The 17,071-nt window shown below is 43.9% G+C and overlaps 1 protein-coding gene across 1 annotated transcript in view; it reads left to right on the top strand.

Annotated features, from left to right (window-relative positions):
* The window catches only part of snd1 (staphylococcal nuclease and tudor domain containing 1), a 218,060-nt gene extending 201,621 nt beyond the window's left edge, over positions 1 to 16,439 (top strand). Inside the window, exons 22-24 of the mRNA XM_034112292.2 lie at positions 249 to 452; positions 13,886 to 13,930; positions 15,510 to 16,439. Of these exons, the coding sequence (XP_033968183.1) occupies positions 249 to 452; positions 13,886 to 13,930; positions 15,510 to 15,575 (315 nt within the window). The 3' untranslated portion in view covers positions 15,576 to 16,439. The remainder of the gene's footprint in view (positions 1 to 248; positions 453 to 13,885; positions 13,931 to 15,509) is intronic.
* The last annotated feature ends 632 nt before the right edge of the window (positions 16,440 to 17,071 follow it).

The following is a 17,071-nucleotide window of genomic DNA, read 5'->3' on the forward strand; positions in this document are numbered from 1 at the left end:
AAGTGAACATGTAAAGGCTTTCTCCCACTTTCTTAAAAGTGTTCTCTCATGCATACATAAGGGGTTTTATCAGCCTCTGCATTGCATGTACTTGTGTGTTTGTATGCATAAGATAAGTAATTATCCCTTTCTCCCTCCTTTTCTTCTTTCCTTCTTTAAACCCACCATCCATTACTGCCCCACTCCTGTGCTTCCCTCACCTCCTCGTTCTTCCTTACCCCTTCTTCTATCACCCCCTGCTTCTTCAGGAGGATGTCCGTGCGGACGTGGTGGACTGCGTTGTGCGGGACATCCAAAACAGCCAGTGCCTGATGAACGTGGAGTACTCGGGTGCCAACTGCCCGCATGTCACCATACAGTTCGGAGACACTAAGGACGATGTGGGCCTGGGCCTGGTCAAGGAGGGCATGGTCATGGTGGACGTCCGCAAGGAGAAGCACCTGAAGAAGATGGTAAGTGATGAGATGGAGGGATGAAAAGCTGGCGATTGGGAGGCGTTTGTGGTAAATGAAGCAATTTCAATAGATCTATTGAAGACATAAATATAAATTGGAGGCTTCTTGGGCTGTTTCTCTCCGAGTCGATTGCTTGTTTTCACTTTTAGGCAACCAATGACTCTATTTCCAAGTAAATGGCAGTTAGGGTGTCACTGGGGCTGTAGACTAAGCAGTCATGGTAATTATATCGCCAAATAACTGTGGTTACAGTGCAGATGTGGCTTTCTGTGTTCAGTGGATCCTCATTTAGAAAACAATGCTGACCGACACTGATAGTTCTTTATAATAATTGTAAGATTGAACTGTTTTACTTTAATGTAGAAACATGTCCAAATGGTATTCTTTCTTAGCTACTGAACAGTTGTGCATGCACCATGACAAAATGCGATCGGCACACTGTATCATGTTCGTCATCCATGGCGAAGAGGAAAACACATTCAAGTGCTTATAAACCTGAACGGATGCACCTTTTTTTCCCTTTGATATGGCCACATTGTGAACAATCTGTGTTGTAATAGAGTTAGTTTACGTTATCTGTCAACAGCACATACTGTTCCTGATTTGCTAAATATCACAGGTTCAATCATATACCATTATTATGCGTTCAAGCTCTATTTAATAACAAGAGTTAAGCCATCCCTGCTCTTATGTGCATGCACTGCCTGTGTGAAATATTGCTTTTATTCAGCAGTTAGGGATCCATACAGGAATGTCAGTTTCTGTACATTTCCTATTTATTTCCCAGCTCTACTCTCACTGCTGTGTGCATATGTCAAACAGAAAATCTCATCTCTCTTTCAAAATATGACTTATTATTATTCTCAACCTACTTCGTGTTACTCAGTGCTGTCAAAATGCAGAGTATGGATCAATATGTGTGTCAGCGCTGTTCTAAATAGACAATGTCACCAATCAAACTAATGGTAGGAGGTGATACATTTTTTAACAGTGCACTAAATGTTTACTATTGTCATCGGCAAATGGGCCCCTTGTGTATTATTTAATGTTAAAGGGTCCATATCCCGCCTATGGCTCTCCAGCAGTCCTATAGCATGTATCCGCCCAGTCGTTTCCGCTCAGTTTGTCATGTATGGATTTCCTTTTATAAATGGAGGCTAGTATCACATTAAATGCCTGCAGGTTTTCAAATATGAGCACTGTGACACGAGACACACAATACCTCTCCACACTTGTCAATCCACAGCCGCACAATTAACACACCTCTACAATTTGCCTCAGATGGCAGCCATTTTGTCAAACCGTGAAGCGTCGCTCATTTACTTTCCTCTCATTATGCTTATTCTCCCAGCAGACTCAGCGGCGCCACTCTGTCCATGAAAGATAAGGGAAAAAACGGAGGATATTTATTCCTGCTGCAATTACCGCTTACGCACAAGCCCAATATTAGACACTCTGTTATTTTGTATTAAAGTGCAATGCACAATGGAACGGACAAGTATGTCCACTAGAGTGTAATTGTTCATAAACATAATGAACATATATATATTCCTGTACATTAGAGGCTGGTGGCAGGAACACATTTGTTCTTCCACTCACACACGGCGATGTAGTTACTAACTCATTCTTGTTCACACCAATAAAAGCACTTGCCGCCTCTTTAGTTAGTCAATAAAGCACTGTGCATCATTGTAAGAGTGTTTTGACCCCTGACCTCTCAAGAGTAGCCAGGAACTATAATGCAGTCTCTGGGTAATGGACCCTATAGACAAAGCACAGTGATTAAAACTGACTGTGCGGCTTATAGACTGTGCAGATTTAGGTTTTGTTGGATCAAATGGTTTCTATTTAGTATTCAACAGCTGCATCTCCAGCATTCGCCTCTCCCTCACTGGCTACTGACAGATGTTTTGATCTGGAGAAAGCTTACCAAGCAGCCGTGTTGCCAATGTGCTTACACGTGACTGTTAAAGTAAGCTCTACAGCATTTGTTGTGGATAATTTCACCCATCAAGTCTGCTTCCAAACTCAAAGACCAACAAGCCCAAGTGTGATTAGACAACATTCCAAATGCATAATGTGTATCTGATTTCTAGAATGTGTGGGTTTAGCAGTTCTGATGTATATAGTCGCTACATTGCCCAGCGAGAAGTCCTCTACCTGAGCACTGCTGCAGCTCACCTGGCTCCCTTTCTGGTCTGTAAGGCTTTATTAGAGATGATAAAAGAGTATTGACTCGATATGGATTAGTTGAGCCCTTGGAAAAGTCCAATATGTTGCAAGGGATATATTCCCTCTGCCGTTTTCAAACTTCATTTTAAAGAAACGTGTCAATATAGCTTTGAAATACTATTGTTTGTCTAGTTATGTATAATGTTTTGGATTGCTGGTCAATTGGTACAAGACATTTCCAAACATCACCCTGATGTTTGGGAAATGACTTTGATGATTTGAACACATCTGTCATTGTATAGACCAAATGATCCTGGTTGTTCAGAACAAAATGCGGAGAGAATGAAATTGCAGCCATAGCATGGACAGGGAATGTTTTGATGCTGTAAATCAAAACCATTGTGAATATGTTATTCTTCCAGTTTCACCCATCCCTATATGATATGCACCTTCAGACTCCTGCTTTCGATGAAGGCCTTTACATTTGACATATATTTGCTGTGAAATGTCCCTTTTTTTTGTCATTTAAAGTAGATGTAGAGTCATTTGTTTGCAGGGTGCATTTCTCATGAACAGCGCTGCAGCTGCTGCTGGTGCCACAACAGAAAATGTTATCTCGCAGGGGCAGTGGAGCCAAGAAATGTTCCAAGAAACAACCTTTTGTTGACCTTTGGATCCGTGCCCCCATTCTCCCCCTCTTTTATAGAAAGTCCCCCCGAGCCTTTGATAGTGTGCTATCCAAACCGGCACTCCCTGAGCTCTTTCTATCCTCCTTTCTCTCCTCTCACTCGTCCAGACTATCAGCCTCCTTGTAAGAGTGACTTGTGTCCTTCATATCTGTTCCATTTTGGCTCTTTTCTTTATTCATTATCCATTCCAGGGGATTGGAACATGGTCATTGTAATCTGTACTCTCGCTCTAAGCATTGCCCCAACAGATGGGCCCTAATATTCACTGGCACTTCAGTGACTATCAATAGTCAGTCATAAGTGCACTGAAGGTTAACACCAGTCTTTGAGGATGACATTGTCCCAAGAGAGGGAGAGCAGAGAGGGATGTTCATCCATTTGGAGTTGTATGTCCTTTTTCTAGAGTATCTCTGCCTTTAAGCCCCACTCACTGATGCTCACTATGTGCACCATATGGATGGATTTAGTTGCAGCTATACTATCACGGCATTAGATAAACAGTCGTTGGGAATAGTGTAGGCGGAAAGATGATCGTATGCACGCCAGCTGCTTGTATCCAATTGGAGGGCAGAGGGATATTAAAAGGGAGGCAGGAACTCAAAGAAGGAGGCTGATGGAAAATCAGTAAACCAAATTAACGATTGATAATCTGTTCTTAGTGAGGAGAAACTGACCCAGTGACCAAGAGCTGTCGGGTTCAAGTATATTTGGCCTACATTTAAAATATTTTGGGTTTAAGAGTAGATGACCCAAAAATGCAGATTAACATCGTATATGTATATATTCTACGTGCACACACATACTGTATTTACACTTACAGTAGACGGATTTAGTGTCATATAGAGTTTAATCTGTTCTACATCTGGCATATCGTGTGTAGTCCTCCTGCACGGGGCTTTGATTTTTAGATTATTGACTGAGAGCGATATCATTGCTTGATGACCGGCACAGCCTTGGAAACAGAAGGGACATTAATGCGCTTTACATGTTCTACAGTAGACACAACAGTTCAGGCATCAGGGGCCAGTAACTCACATATTCTCTCTTGAACAAAGACTACACCCATCGGGTCTTACTACATCTCATTTTCCATGTCCTTATTTCTCCGTCTGCTCATTCTCTCTATCACTACTCAGACATTTTAATTTCAGATGTAGAGCTTGAGAAGAAGCTTTTGTGGAAATCATATTTGATTGTTGCCAAAGTCTCTGTAATGGCCAACACGTTGTCGGGTACAATTGCAACATGAAATCTTAATGTTGGTACCATTTTAAAAAGCTGTTGGCGAAGTAGAACAGTAACAGTTGCTCCTGGCAGCCATAGTCAGTGTTTAGTGTCAGGCCATTTGGTCCGATTGCCTTGAGTTGTGAACAAAATCTGTTTCTTCCCTTCAGTCAAATCTAGGAAATGCGTAGATATGAGTGCATCGATTTTCCCTGTCACAAATCGCAAGAAAGTGTTTATGTTCAATCAAAAGGGCATCAGCAAAAACGTAACAATAGTATAACTTAAAGGGGACATTTTCCCCACATCCAGAAATGTTGATTTGTAGTTCTATTTTTTGGCCCACATTCTTTAGGTGTTATTTGCTGAGTCTGTCTGCATTCTATCCAATATAAGATACCTACATGCAGGTATTGCAGCTCAGAAACCCAACACCAATGCCTTTTCCAGAAATCGTGACCTGGTTATTCAAGATGATCTACACACCTTGTGAAAGAGACATTGCTGTTGAGATTTCTACTAATGTAGTTTGTTGTCCCTTTGAGCTTTACAGACAAAGCAACAATCTATTTCTATTATACTGGAGAGAATGAAGACGTGTCTACAGTCAATATCTGCAACACTAAAATAATACATTGCAAAGTAATCAAGGACAATATATCTTTCTGATTTGGGGGTTTCACTCTTTAAGTATAATCTGAACATCTTTTTAATATAAGGAATTATTACTTAGAATATGACAGCTTTGGCGACCAGAAGGTGACGGGTGTTTGCCCAACATGGGCCTGAGACGTACACACTGTATGTATGCCTTCTCCACCTCAGGCTCAGTAGAGTTATCGAAGCCATCCTTACAATGTACTGGCAACATCCAGTGCTTGAATGGCACTCTGCCTCACTGGCATACACTCACTCAATGAAACACAGTCTCCACTCATTGTTCAGAGTCTGCTTTCACTCAATATTTCCTCCTCTCATTCCATCGCCTTTCATCTTCTCCACTGCTCTCCTCTTCATCACTTGTTTCTTGTTTACTCGCCCCTCTACTCTCCGTTCCTCTTCCACCTCCATTTCCCTGGCTTTTGCACAGCACTATTACTTATCTCCTCCACTCAGACTTCTTTACTAATGCACAATTCCTCTTCTCCCCCTGTTCTTTGTATAACCTTTGCTATTCGTGTTATCCAAACTGAGCTTGAAGATTTCATTTGTCTGCGATGGGAAGCGGCTCGTTTGGCTCCTGCGTGCTCTTTGGTTGCCCTGTCATGATGAACAATACTCCCCATGAATTAAAGTGGAGAGGCACTCAGATCAGACCTGGTGTTGGCCTCGCAATGAGCTGTTATCTGCAATTATTTGCAACTTGCATCAGCCCCTTCTGCCCTGTGAGCCCACACTGGGTTGACATTAAGCCTCTCTTTTATGACATTTGAAGTGAAGGCATACAGTAGGGAGACACACTGCTAATGTAGGCTAACATTTAATCAGAACAAGTGTGGGCTTAATAGATATCAGATGTACTAATAATGTATTTGTTCTTTCTACTTGATTGGGTACAGGAGTATTTAGTGCCCGCAGCAACTATCTTTGACTCTGATATATATGTTTGGTCGCAGATGGGGCTGTAATGAATCTGTCATGACGGCTCAATTGGAAGATGGGCGAGTGGTTAGAAGCACTATCTTCTGTGCTCTGCTGCTTTCACCAGTGTTTCCTGTCAGTGACGGCCAACTACATGACTGATTCAAACTCTGCCCCCCCCCCCCGGTCACCTCAGCTAACTGACAGCGGTGCTAGCCCCCCAAACTTCATTAGCGTTAGAAGCTAATGATCTCCTGTTTGCTAATTACAAGTCAATTACAAACTCGGATGTGTCTGTCAATCCTTTGCCAGCACAGTTATTTTCAATCAACAACAACAATGAAGCCTTCTGTATCGACCATCGGCCTGGTTTTCATTGCGTTCCCTACTAGAGATAAGGAAGTATTCACACGTCTTTTTGTGAAGACATGCTTAAGATCTTCATTAAGGTATCACTGAGTTGTGTGTGTCAGCGGGGAAATAAATGATGGGGAAAACAGCTGTTATGTGGCTCCCTGAGAGTGAAAGCTGCAGATGAGAATCCTTGAATCGTTAATTAGCCATCATCCCCCTGGGAAAGGAAGTTTTGTTTTTTCCATGTATCTTCTTTCCTGTAATGTAGCTGTATGATGCCTTGCTCTTCATGTATGAGGGCTTTTGAAGTCCTTGTGGGGCCAACATGGCAGCCTTTAGGTTGTGGCTCATGTGAGATCAACAGTGTCTTTTCACACAAACTGCCTCCCAGGTAGTGGGGGGCGGTTGTCATTGGAGTCCCTGGTGTAGTTAATAGCGGCTGCAGTAATTGTGTTAATGGGGGTAGTATCTGTAGATGAAGATGAAATGGTGTGCTTAGAAGTGTACTCACACCTAGAGCTGCATGTGAGGAATCCATACAGGAGATCAGGAAGGAGGCCCGGGATGCCTCGAGGGATGGCTTCTTCCATTTATCAAAGAGCAGTTGTGCTGTTTGGTACACAGCCTACAGTGAGGAGGCTCCTGTGATGGGGTCTGGCACTGCTTTGGACACTGATGATATGCCTCATGGGAACATTGGTGTTTCCCGGTACCAGAATAAGGCCTCGTGGGCAAACGTTTCATGTCGTTGCTGTCGTCTCTTCTCAGCTGTCCTCCAGCAGTGAGAAAGAACATAGGACACGTGCTGGTCTCTCATACACAACTGTTTGTTTTTTTAAATATAGAATGGAGGCAAGCAAGAAAAATGCAAAACGTTTAAACCTCACCCAACCAAAGGAAAAGAATGAACATAATGCGTGGCTTAAAATGTATGTTTCCCAGTAAAGCAGCAACATTGTTATCTATACAGTAGATGGCTATTAGCCGTATGCTGACCACCAACGACTGACTTTCAGGCCACTGCCCTCCATGTTCAAACCCAATGCCTGTCAAAGTCCAGCAAGAACCCCACTTCTTACCCGAAAACACTGCAGGGAACACACACACACACACACACACACACGGCTTGATGTGTGTGCATGACCGCTCCCCACCGATGGTTCAATACCTCATTTACAAGAAGAGTTAAAGATGGGGCCTTTTTAATGGACATTTTCTGCTCCCCTGTTATTGACTGGAGGCACACACACACACACACACACACACACTTGCACAAGCGGTTGCCTCCCCTGCTGCAGCTGCTCTGAGGGCCCTTTTGACATGTCCTAGCTGACACGCGCCACTTCCCAAACGCCATTCCATCTTCTGCAGATGTGCACACACACACAGTCGCACACTGTCCTCGCCCCACACACACCCTGAGGGTGAGCAGAGGATTGTCAGGGAGGGAGTGCAGGCTCCACATTGTTCCAACTTAGATTACTTTGAGTGTGACCTCTCGGGAGATAGAAAATAGATATTGGAGAGAAGGAAGAGCAAACTCTTAACGCAGCCTGTATACAAGTTAGTGTGTGTGTGTGTGTGTGTGTGTGTGCGAGACATACTGCTATGTTACATTAGTGTTTACGTAAGACTTGTTTTCTTTCCAGTGCCCCTTGGAGAACATTGGAGAATGTTTTTTGTAATATCTGTTGTTGGTTCTTGCATTTGTTGTGTGCGTGTGTGTGGGCATGTTTAAATGTGTGTCCTCCTTAACTCTATGAACCCACGCTGGTGGGCTTGTCATGCCACGTTCCCTCCAAAGCGGCTGATCTCTTCCGACAGCCACGCTGGGGGGGCCAGCGTGCAACATGGCGTTTTCTCAGTGTACCCCCTGATAGGGCCAATGACACTTATACACGTTATGTACATGTAAGGCTCTTCTTTTTTTAGTGTTATCATTTTTTTACAGATTTCTCAAAAATAATTACCCAGGTTTTTATGAACTTTCAGACTGATGTAAACTGATTGGACTGAGACTGATGTCAACGTGCAAGTTATTTTCTGCAAAAACAGCGATTTCTGCAGTTTACAGCAAACAAGAATCTCTTACATCATCGATAGCTACAGACATGCTTTATGCAGTGGAAAGCTAAGAGAAAAACAAGTAGCAGGTGCAAATCAGATGATTACAGAATAAAGAAATTGTACAGGAAAATTATTATTTAATTTGTTATTCACCCTTTCTGGGTTAATTAATCAAATACTTTTGTTCTTCTAAGGAGTACAATATACAGTTGAATTTATGAATGTAGGAAATGTGCAATTTTAATAGCATTCTTTCCTTCCTACATTTACTCAGAAACGTCCCTTGCCTGTGCACATGAGGATTCTCTTCCTGGTCTCATCTGGTGATATGTTACCAGCCCTTCGCTCCTAAACCACTTGTGAAAAGTCTGAAGAGACTTTCCTCAAACCCTGGCCTACTCTTCCTCCATGCAGTATTCATGCACTGGCATGTTGAATAAGAGACATCTCTTAGGACTACAATCCTCAGCTAAGCCAAGAACACTCAACAGAGTGAGTTACAGACATAAAAGCGGAAGTTATGTTCCAGCAAATGCTCTGACGGCGACCTGTCTTGTGCATAGTTTGTTGCTTATGGAAGAGTCAAAAGGAGACAGGGGTGGCAGGCGGAGGGAGAATGAAACGAGATGTAATGACAATTGAGAGAGCATCAGGAAAAAAGAAGAGCAATGCAGAAACAAAGAAACAACGACAAAAGGGAGTGAGTGGCAGTTTTTACTTTTTGTGGTTGGAGTTTGACTGCTCTTGTCTGGGAGGATGTGTTACATTACATTACATTGCATTTAGCTGACGCTTTTATCCAAAGCGACTTACAATAAGTGCGTTCGACCAACAAGATACAAACTTGAAGAAAACAGAATCATAAAGTACATCAGGTTTCATAGAGCCAAAACATTTCAAGTGCTACTCAACTGGCTTTAGGTAAGCCAGTCCTTTATTAGTATATAAGTGCTTTGTTAATAGTTCTTTGTTAGTAATTCTATCGCTCGAGGTGGAGTCGAAAGAGATGAGTTTTCAGGCTGCGCCGGAAGGTGTGTAAGCTTTCTGCTGTCCTGATGTCAGTGGGGAGCTCATTCCACCATCTTGGAGCCAGGATAGCAAACAGACGTGTTTCTGCTGATGGGAACTTGGGTCCCCCTCGCAGCGAGGGTGCAGCGAGCCGTTTGGCTGATGCAGAGCGTAGAGCACGTGCTGGGGTGTACGGTTTAACCATGTCCTGGATGTAGGAAGGGCCAGATCCATTCGCAGCATGTCTTGAAGTGGATTCTAGCAGTTACCGGAAGCCAGTGGAGGGAGCGGAGGAGCGGCGTGCTGTGGGATAATTTAGGAAGGTTGAAGACCAGACGAGTCGCTGCATTCTGGATGAGCTGCAGAGGTCGGATGGCACATGCAGGTAGACCAGCCAGGAGGGAGTTGCAGTAGTCTAGGCGTGAGGTGACGAGAGCCTGGACCAGAACCTGCGTGGCTTCTGGGTCAGCTGGGGACGCATCCTCCTGATGTTGTAAAGCGTGTATCTGCAGCAGCGGGTTGTAGCAGCGATGTTTGCAGTGAAGGACAGGTTGTTATCTAGGATCACACCCAGATTCCTTGCAGTCTGAGTCGGGGAAACAGCAGAGGTGCCGATGTTGATTGTCAGGTCAAGAGTGGGACACTCTTTTCCCGGAAGGTAAAGCAGCTCAGCCTTGTCAAGGTTGAGCTTGAGGTGGCGAGCAGACATCCACTGAGAGATGTCAGCTTGACACGCGGAGATGCGTGCCTGTATCTGATCGTCATTGGTGTTAATGAGAACAGCTTAACGTGCGTGGAGGACGAGGCTCATTGTTCCCTCCACCCAAGCGCTTTTTACGTCGCCTGACATCCCAACTCGGCAGCGACGACCAAGAGAGCACATGACGCTGCAACTTTGATTAGTCATATGCACCCCGTCCAAAACCTGGTTACACTTAACATTTCTGTATGCTGTGAAATCCAGAAAAGGCACAGCTCACCTACGCACCAGACGCGCTCAACCTGTCAGATAGCTGCCATGTTAGCGCTCGCTGAGATCCATCACTTTCACACCGTGCTTACCAGAACACCACCTGGGCACGGCATGCAGGCCAGCGCGGGGACATACGTGGTCTCGCTCTCACTCTCAGGCAGACGAGTTCACAGCCAGGCCGACACTCTGAGAAGTGCCGAAACACCAGACCCTCTCCACCTGTCGCCCGTCTTATGGGAAGCATCGCACTTACACAAAGTCTCTCACCAAGTCTAGAAGGTTACCTGCATGCATTACACATGACAGCAGTTGTGAATAATCTTGGCTTAATATTATAATAAATGGACTTTTGTCATTCAGCTACACTTGTAACTGTTGTTTTGTTGCATGTTGAGCAGAGTGGACTGCTGAGAATCAATCACACACATTCAAGGACACACACAGCATCCTCTTTAGCCAAACAGCATATCCTCTGCTACTGCCAGTGTCCATGGCCACTGCTCACCAAACATGGCATCTGTCTGACATATGGGAGCCCTGTAGGGTCATCCAGACAAATACGCTTTCACCCGCTGCCTTCTGCCTCCCAACCCCATTCCAAATGCTGCGTTTTATCTTCCTTTGCCGTCTCATTTATTATCCTTTTTGAAAAATATCTTTCATATTTTTCTCCTAACCTGAAACACTTAATCATCTTCCTCCTTGTTGGTCTTTTCTATGCTGCAACATCATTCCTTTCTTCTGACAACTCTACAAGAACAACATGGCACTTGATTCCCATGTTGAGAAAGGTTCCTGTCCTTTGCTACATAAAGTCATCTCCAGATGAGTTCTGCTTCTGTTCACGTCTTAATGAATCATTATGCCTCCCTGCTGGAGCCGATAGAAAAGCCATGAAAGAAGGATCCGGTACAGGATACATGAGGCTGTTCAGGATCCGAAAGGCAGTCATCATCGGTGTTCAGCTGTGCCCTGATTGGCTGTTGTGTTACACTGAGCTGGAGAGAGCCGAACAGTGAAAGACGAGGGCGAGCCAGAGAAGGCCCCCCCCCGGCCAGAGGACAAAGAGGCTCACCGCGGCAGTGCCAGTGTGGCGGCATATCATCTGTGCATATTGTGCTGTAGTGCTCTTGACTTACAGCTCTCACAGAATACTTTGCATGCAGTCGCTCAGCTGTGTGGAGTTGGGCAAAAGTGAATAAAGTTCAACCTCCGTTATTTTTATAAATATAACACACTTTCAAATATTGCTATAGCTACTTCGGCAGATATCAAACTGTCTTCTACCTCATTGTAGTCGGCCCCTGGATTTCCAAATGTAGCACTAGGATAAGTTAAAGTGCTACGGGCTGTCATCGCTCCCATCCAAACCCCAATGGCATAAATGGCCTTTTGTGTGGGTGAAATATCATCCGTTGGGTGTCTCCCATACGGTGACATCTGCCTGATGAGACCAAGATGCCATATCCCAACGCCTTCCAATAAAAAACCCTCTCCTTTAGTTGGCTTTGATGGATGACTTGTGCAGCCACTGCACTTTCCCCACTTGCACACGTGCACGTGCGCTCTCTGGGACAAAGTGGCTGTAGCATCCAGCTGCAGGTCTGTTATCGTCGTGGTGCCATGTGCAGCGCAGCTATCAAATCAACCTATGTGCACGAGCTGGCTAAGCAATTAAACTCCAGGGCCCCGTCCACACTCGACAGTTTTAACATCTGGCATCCTTGTTCTGGCAAGTGTGTGCGTCTGAGTGTGAACGCTGGCTCATCTGCTGCTATAATAAGCTACAAAAGGTGGTGTACAATTGAATCCATTACAAGAACACAATGACTCATCATTAGTGTCCTTCTTTCTAATGCTTGCTTTGGGTTGTTTCCTTCAATTGTTTTCTTACAAATTCACTTTTTTTCTGCACCGATCTTAATTACAGAACAGTCCTTCCACCAGTAACCGATGTAATGTGAGAGTGGGTGGCCAGGGTTAAACATAAAGCATAAAGCTGTATGTTAAGCTGTATGTATGTTGTGTTAAGTGTCTTTGGGTTCAAGAAAAGCGCTATAGAAATCAAATGTATTATGATTATGTTAGGACCTTGTGTTGAGTTGTATCACTCTGTTTCCACTCTGACGTCAGCATGTCAGAGGACAGCTCCACTCAGATTTTGAAACGCTTAATTTGTTGAAGGTCCATACATCCTTTCACACTGTACACATCTGACCAATCGAGGCCTGTTAAACCCTCTCTGTGATCATGTGTCCTATGACTCATCACTGGTTCATTCAATGAGGCTAAACGGCTGTTCTAGCCGAAGCGGTCAATATGCTCAACGCTGCACATTGACTTCCATGCTTCCTCTCCTCCTCCTCCGACTCGTTTCTGTCCTCTCAGTACTCTCAGTACTGCATTCAGTACTTTGTGTCCAGCAAAACATACAACTCCACAGTTTGCGGTTTGCATTCATGTGACCTTGTCAGGGCAGCACAGCTTGAGTCACTTAGTACTTCATTAAAGCTTAATATTGCTACCATCTTCCATTAGAAGCAACTAGTCATACCAGAGCTGAAAACATCAGTCGACACTGTAAGCCAGTTGAGAGACATTTGAATGGCACATATTTTCCTCATCTATAATTGTTTAAGAAAATAATGTCAAGGATTTCTCATGTTTGGTTCCTGAACTCTGTGTGGGGGGGGGGGATCACTGTTGAACGTGTTTCTACAATTTTCCACATTTAAATGAGCAAATTATTGAATGATTGATCCAGAAATCATGTATTAGTAAATTGAGCAGTGTGCATTAAGCTGAGAACTTTAGTTGTGTTAATAAAGGAAAGCATTGGGGAACATGAGAGATCCCGTGACTGCCTGATCACTTGTTTATACTGTAAAATAGAGCTCAGGGAACTGGTACTTGGGGCTCCTCCCCCTTTAGCTGCTAGCTCCCTCAGGGTGTCCAGTGAATGCACTTGATTACAAATCACTGCTACAAACCAGTGAGGTGTTAGCATGATGCTATCATCTCCAGTGGCTCTACGAGTGTGAGTTGTAGCATGAAGCTACGGTGGAGGAAGCGTTGCCCCCACACACTGAGCCTTAACGCAGCGCTCCGTATGCTGCCTTCACCTTCCTACATGCCTCCTCACCTGCAGTGACATAACCCCTCTGTGTGAGAGTTATCTCCATGCTGTTGGTCTTAAGAGGACACCGTGTTCCTTACATCCAGTGCTGACCTTCTCAAAAAAGTGTAATGTCTCCAGGGGGCAGAGCAGGTTGAAAGGACGCGTTGAATCACATTAATCCTCTAAAATCCTGCCCGTGACGCACTGATGTGATATGCTAATGTCTCTTCTCTTTGTGCCCTAGGTGACAGAGTATCTGAACTGTCAAGAATCTGCCAAGAGTGCCAGGGTAAGTCACTTCATCACAGTCAGCCTCATGTCTTTGTCTTAAAGCAGCTTTTCTGGGGTTTGTCTGCCTCTCTGTGAGATATCTAATGTTGCCAAAACAAGACTGCATTACAACCCTCATTACTTCTATACACAGAGAGAAGTCTTCTCTCTCTCTCTCTCTCTCTCTCTCTCTCTCTCTCTCTCTGTCTCTCTCTCTCTGTCAAGATGTGACACATTGCATTGGCAGGCCACATTGTCCCATATGGATTGCTGCCCACAGTCTGTGCATGTCCATACTGTGAAATGGGGGTGGGGTTGTCTGCTAAAGCGTGCACTGGGGGTAGAAATGGAGAAGGGGAAAAAATGGAGAGTGAAAAGAAGGCAGCACATAACACACAGGGTTAAGATGAGTCAAGTCACACACACACACACACACACACACACACACACACCAGCCAGAGGAAATGCTTTAACAGAACGTGCGTGGACCGTATAGTCAAAGCCTGAGTGATCTGGGAATACTTACAGAGAAAATATATATATATGATATGTGTTTCTTCTATTGAACTAATGGGCTTGGCTCTTTTTGAAGTAAACAAAGGTTGAGACGAACTGAACTGCACGTTTTATGGGGTTTTTTAAGGAGAAAAGTGTTGGAGTTGTTTTTGCATAGGCCACTTTTTATATTTAGACCTGACAGGAAGGTGTTTGGACAGATCCGAGCTGCATTCAACAAGATCCCCTTTGAGCTCGCACAGATCCCATCTTATTTCTACTCGTGTAAATGTCAAACACGATGGCTCAGAGTCCTCCTGCGCTCTTCTAGTCGCCCCGTGGTTCTGCAGCATGCTCACAATGAGGCAGTCGAGGTGGAATTGGCTCTCATCACAATTCCAGTTACTACCATGTTTTCAGGGTGTCAGGGAGGAGGTGAAAAAAAGGTACCGTAGTGGGAGACGAGGGAATGGCAACACGAACAAATGGCTTCATTCATTCATCCTAATAACTAGTGCTAATTAGCACAGTCGCTAATTAGCTATGAATCACAGCATTAACTGCTGAGCGTGCAGGCTTCTGAGAGCCAAAAAAGGAAACATCCCACACACAGACACACACAGACACACACCCCTCAGACTGCTCTATTTCTATCACATTAAAGAACCATACTGGCTCCAGCTCCAAACTACACACTCACACTCTGCCAATGGCATTTAATAAGGGCGACATTTAGCTACATGCTATCAGACGTGTGTGTTGGCTTATGAGGCGGGGCAGGTATGTGAATGTATAGGAGGAGGAGAAGTGATAGACGGGGGGGGGGGGTTTGAGCCACTGTCAGCCTCAAATGTGGGCATGCACAAAGAGATGGATTGTGATGATGACGACGACGACGCCGCAGCCTTCACTTTTGGCTTTAAAGCAGTGACCGTACTTTGGACATTGCTGGCTTTTTCTCTCCCTGCCACTCTCTTTAATGTTCCTAACCGTTTAACATGTAATGTGCAAGAGAGGTCATTGAAGCCCCATTCAGAGCCATAACCACCCTTTGTGTTTTCTTTCATCATGGTCAATAACGTCTATCTCCCTCTTCCCTTCAGCTCAACATTTGGCGCTACGGGGACTTCCGTGCGGACGATGCCGATGAGTTCGGGTACAGGCGTTAAAAAGGAAAAACGGGGGATAAAAAAAAGATATCGACCATCCAATCACACCATTCCAAAGACCACCATGGACGGCACACATTGGACAGAAGACAGATGACGATAACTAAACGACAAGCATTGACTCAATCTTCCTTCTTTATTTGACATTTCATCCCTCCTGACTTCTCTTCTGCTCTTAATTGTTTTCTCCCCTGTAGCTCCACATAGAGCATGCTAGCAATGCTACATCTAAAAGTAACTCGTGCAAGAATCCCTTTCCCCTCATCTCTTTGTTCCTAATGGCCCACTGCCAGCTCAAGCAGCCTGCACTATTGCCAATCTGTGTTATTTGCCATGTTACCTTTTCAGCAGACTTACTGTGTGAATGATAATAATTATTATACTTAAGTATGTGTTTCGGCCAATCACTTCCCTTGCTCTCTGACTCCTGCCCAGTCCCTGTTTCCTCTGCACAGGAAGGGGCCGGGTGCTCGGGGGGGGGACGCTTGATTTTGGCAAACAAATGCTTCCCTAATGAATTTCATGTAAATGTGAGGATATGTTGAAAAGTGTAAATGGTTTATTTTAGAGAAATACTGTAGGTGGAGCCACACAGACAAAAAAAAAGGATGAGTTTATTTTGTCTTCAATGTATATCTGTGTGATGACATTTGCGGATGTTTTTGTGGGGAGTGTTTTGTCGTTTATTCACTATGTCACGAGGCATTTGTATCATCTCTCGATCTCCTTCTGTAAAGTTTACATTCTGATAATGCTTATGATCCTGTCTCTGATAGCCACAGCAGAAAGTGTTTGACTTTGTTTCCAAATAATGGACCTTTGCATTCTATTAAAAATCTGCTGAATAAAAATTTGCAAACTTTACATTTTAATTGTGTTGTTGTTTTTTCACACACAAAAAACAACAATAGTGGAGTTATTTGTTTTGCTTCCTGTTACAGGACCTGGTTCTTACTTCTACGCAGATAAAGTGTTGTTCCTTGTAAAAATAAATAAACGGAAAGCTGCAAATGCAGATAAAAAAAGCCTGCATATGCTTGATATAGTTTTACCTTCTCATATAAAACAACTTAATAAAACAAGTAATTTTGGACATACTATGTAGCATTTTCTTCTATATTTTCGACATACTATACTATGGCATTTTTGTCCAAATTTGACATACTTTTTCATATTGTTACATCCCTGTGTGCCAAGTAGAGGGAAATGGAGACAATAACACAACCAATTCATTTGAGGCAGTCCGAGTGATTCTGAGAATATATGTATTCTCAGAAAAGTAGTTCCAGTGAATACAAGTGAGGGGGAGGAAGGGACAATATGATTGGGCAAAGCAAGAGATCAAATATATACTAGGCTTGGCAAAGCATAATGTAACAACTCTACAATATACAGCAGTATTCATAACATTGGTAAATCACTAAGGTCACCTTGATAAAATTGACAAGTACATCTTCATCGAAAGTCAAACCGTAGCAATTAGAGAACAAAACATT

The sequence above is a fragment of the Pseudochaenichthys georgianus genome, chromosome 23 (genome assembly GCF_902827115.2).
Source record: "Pseudochaenichthys georgianus chromosome 23, fPseGeo1.2, whole genome shotgun sequence".
Taxonomy (NCBI): Eukaryota; Metazoa; Chordata; class Actinopteri; order Perciformes; family Channichthyidae; genus Pseudochaenichthys; species Pseudochaenichthys georgianus.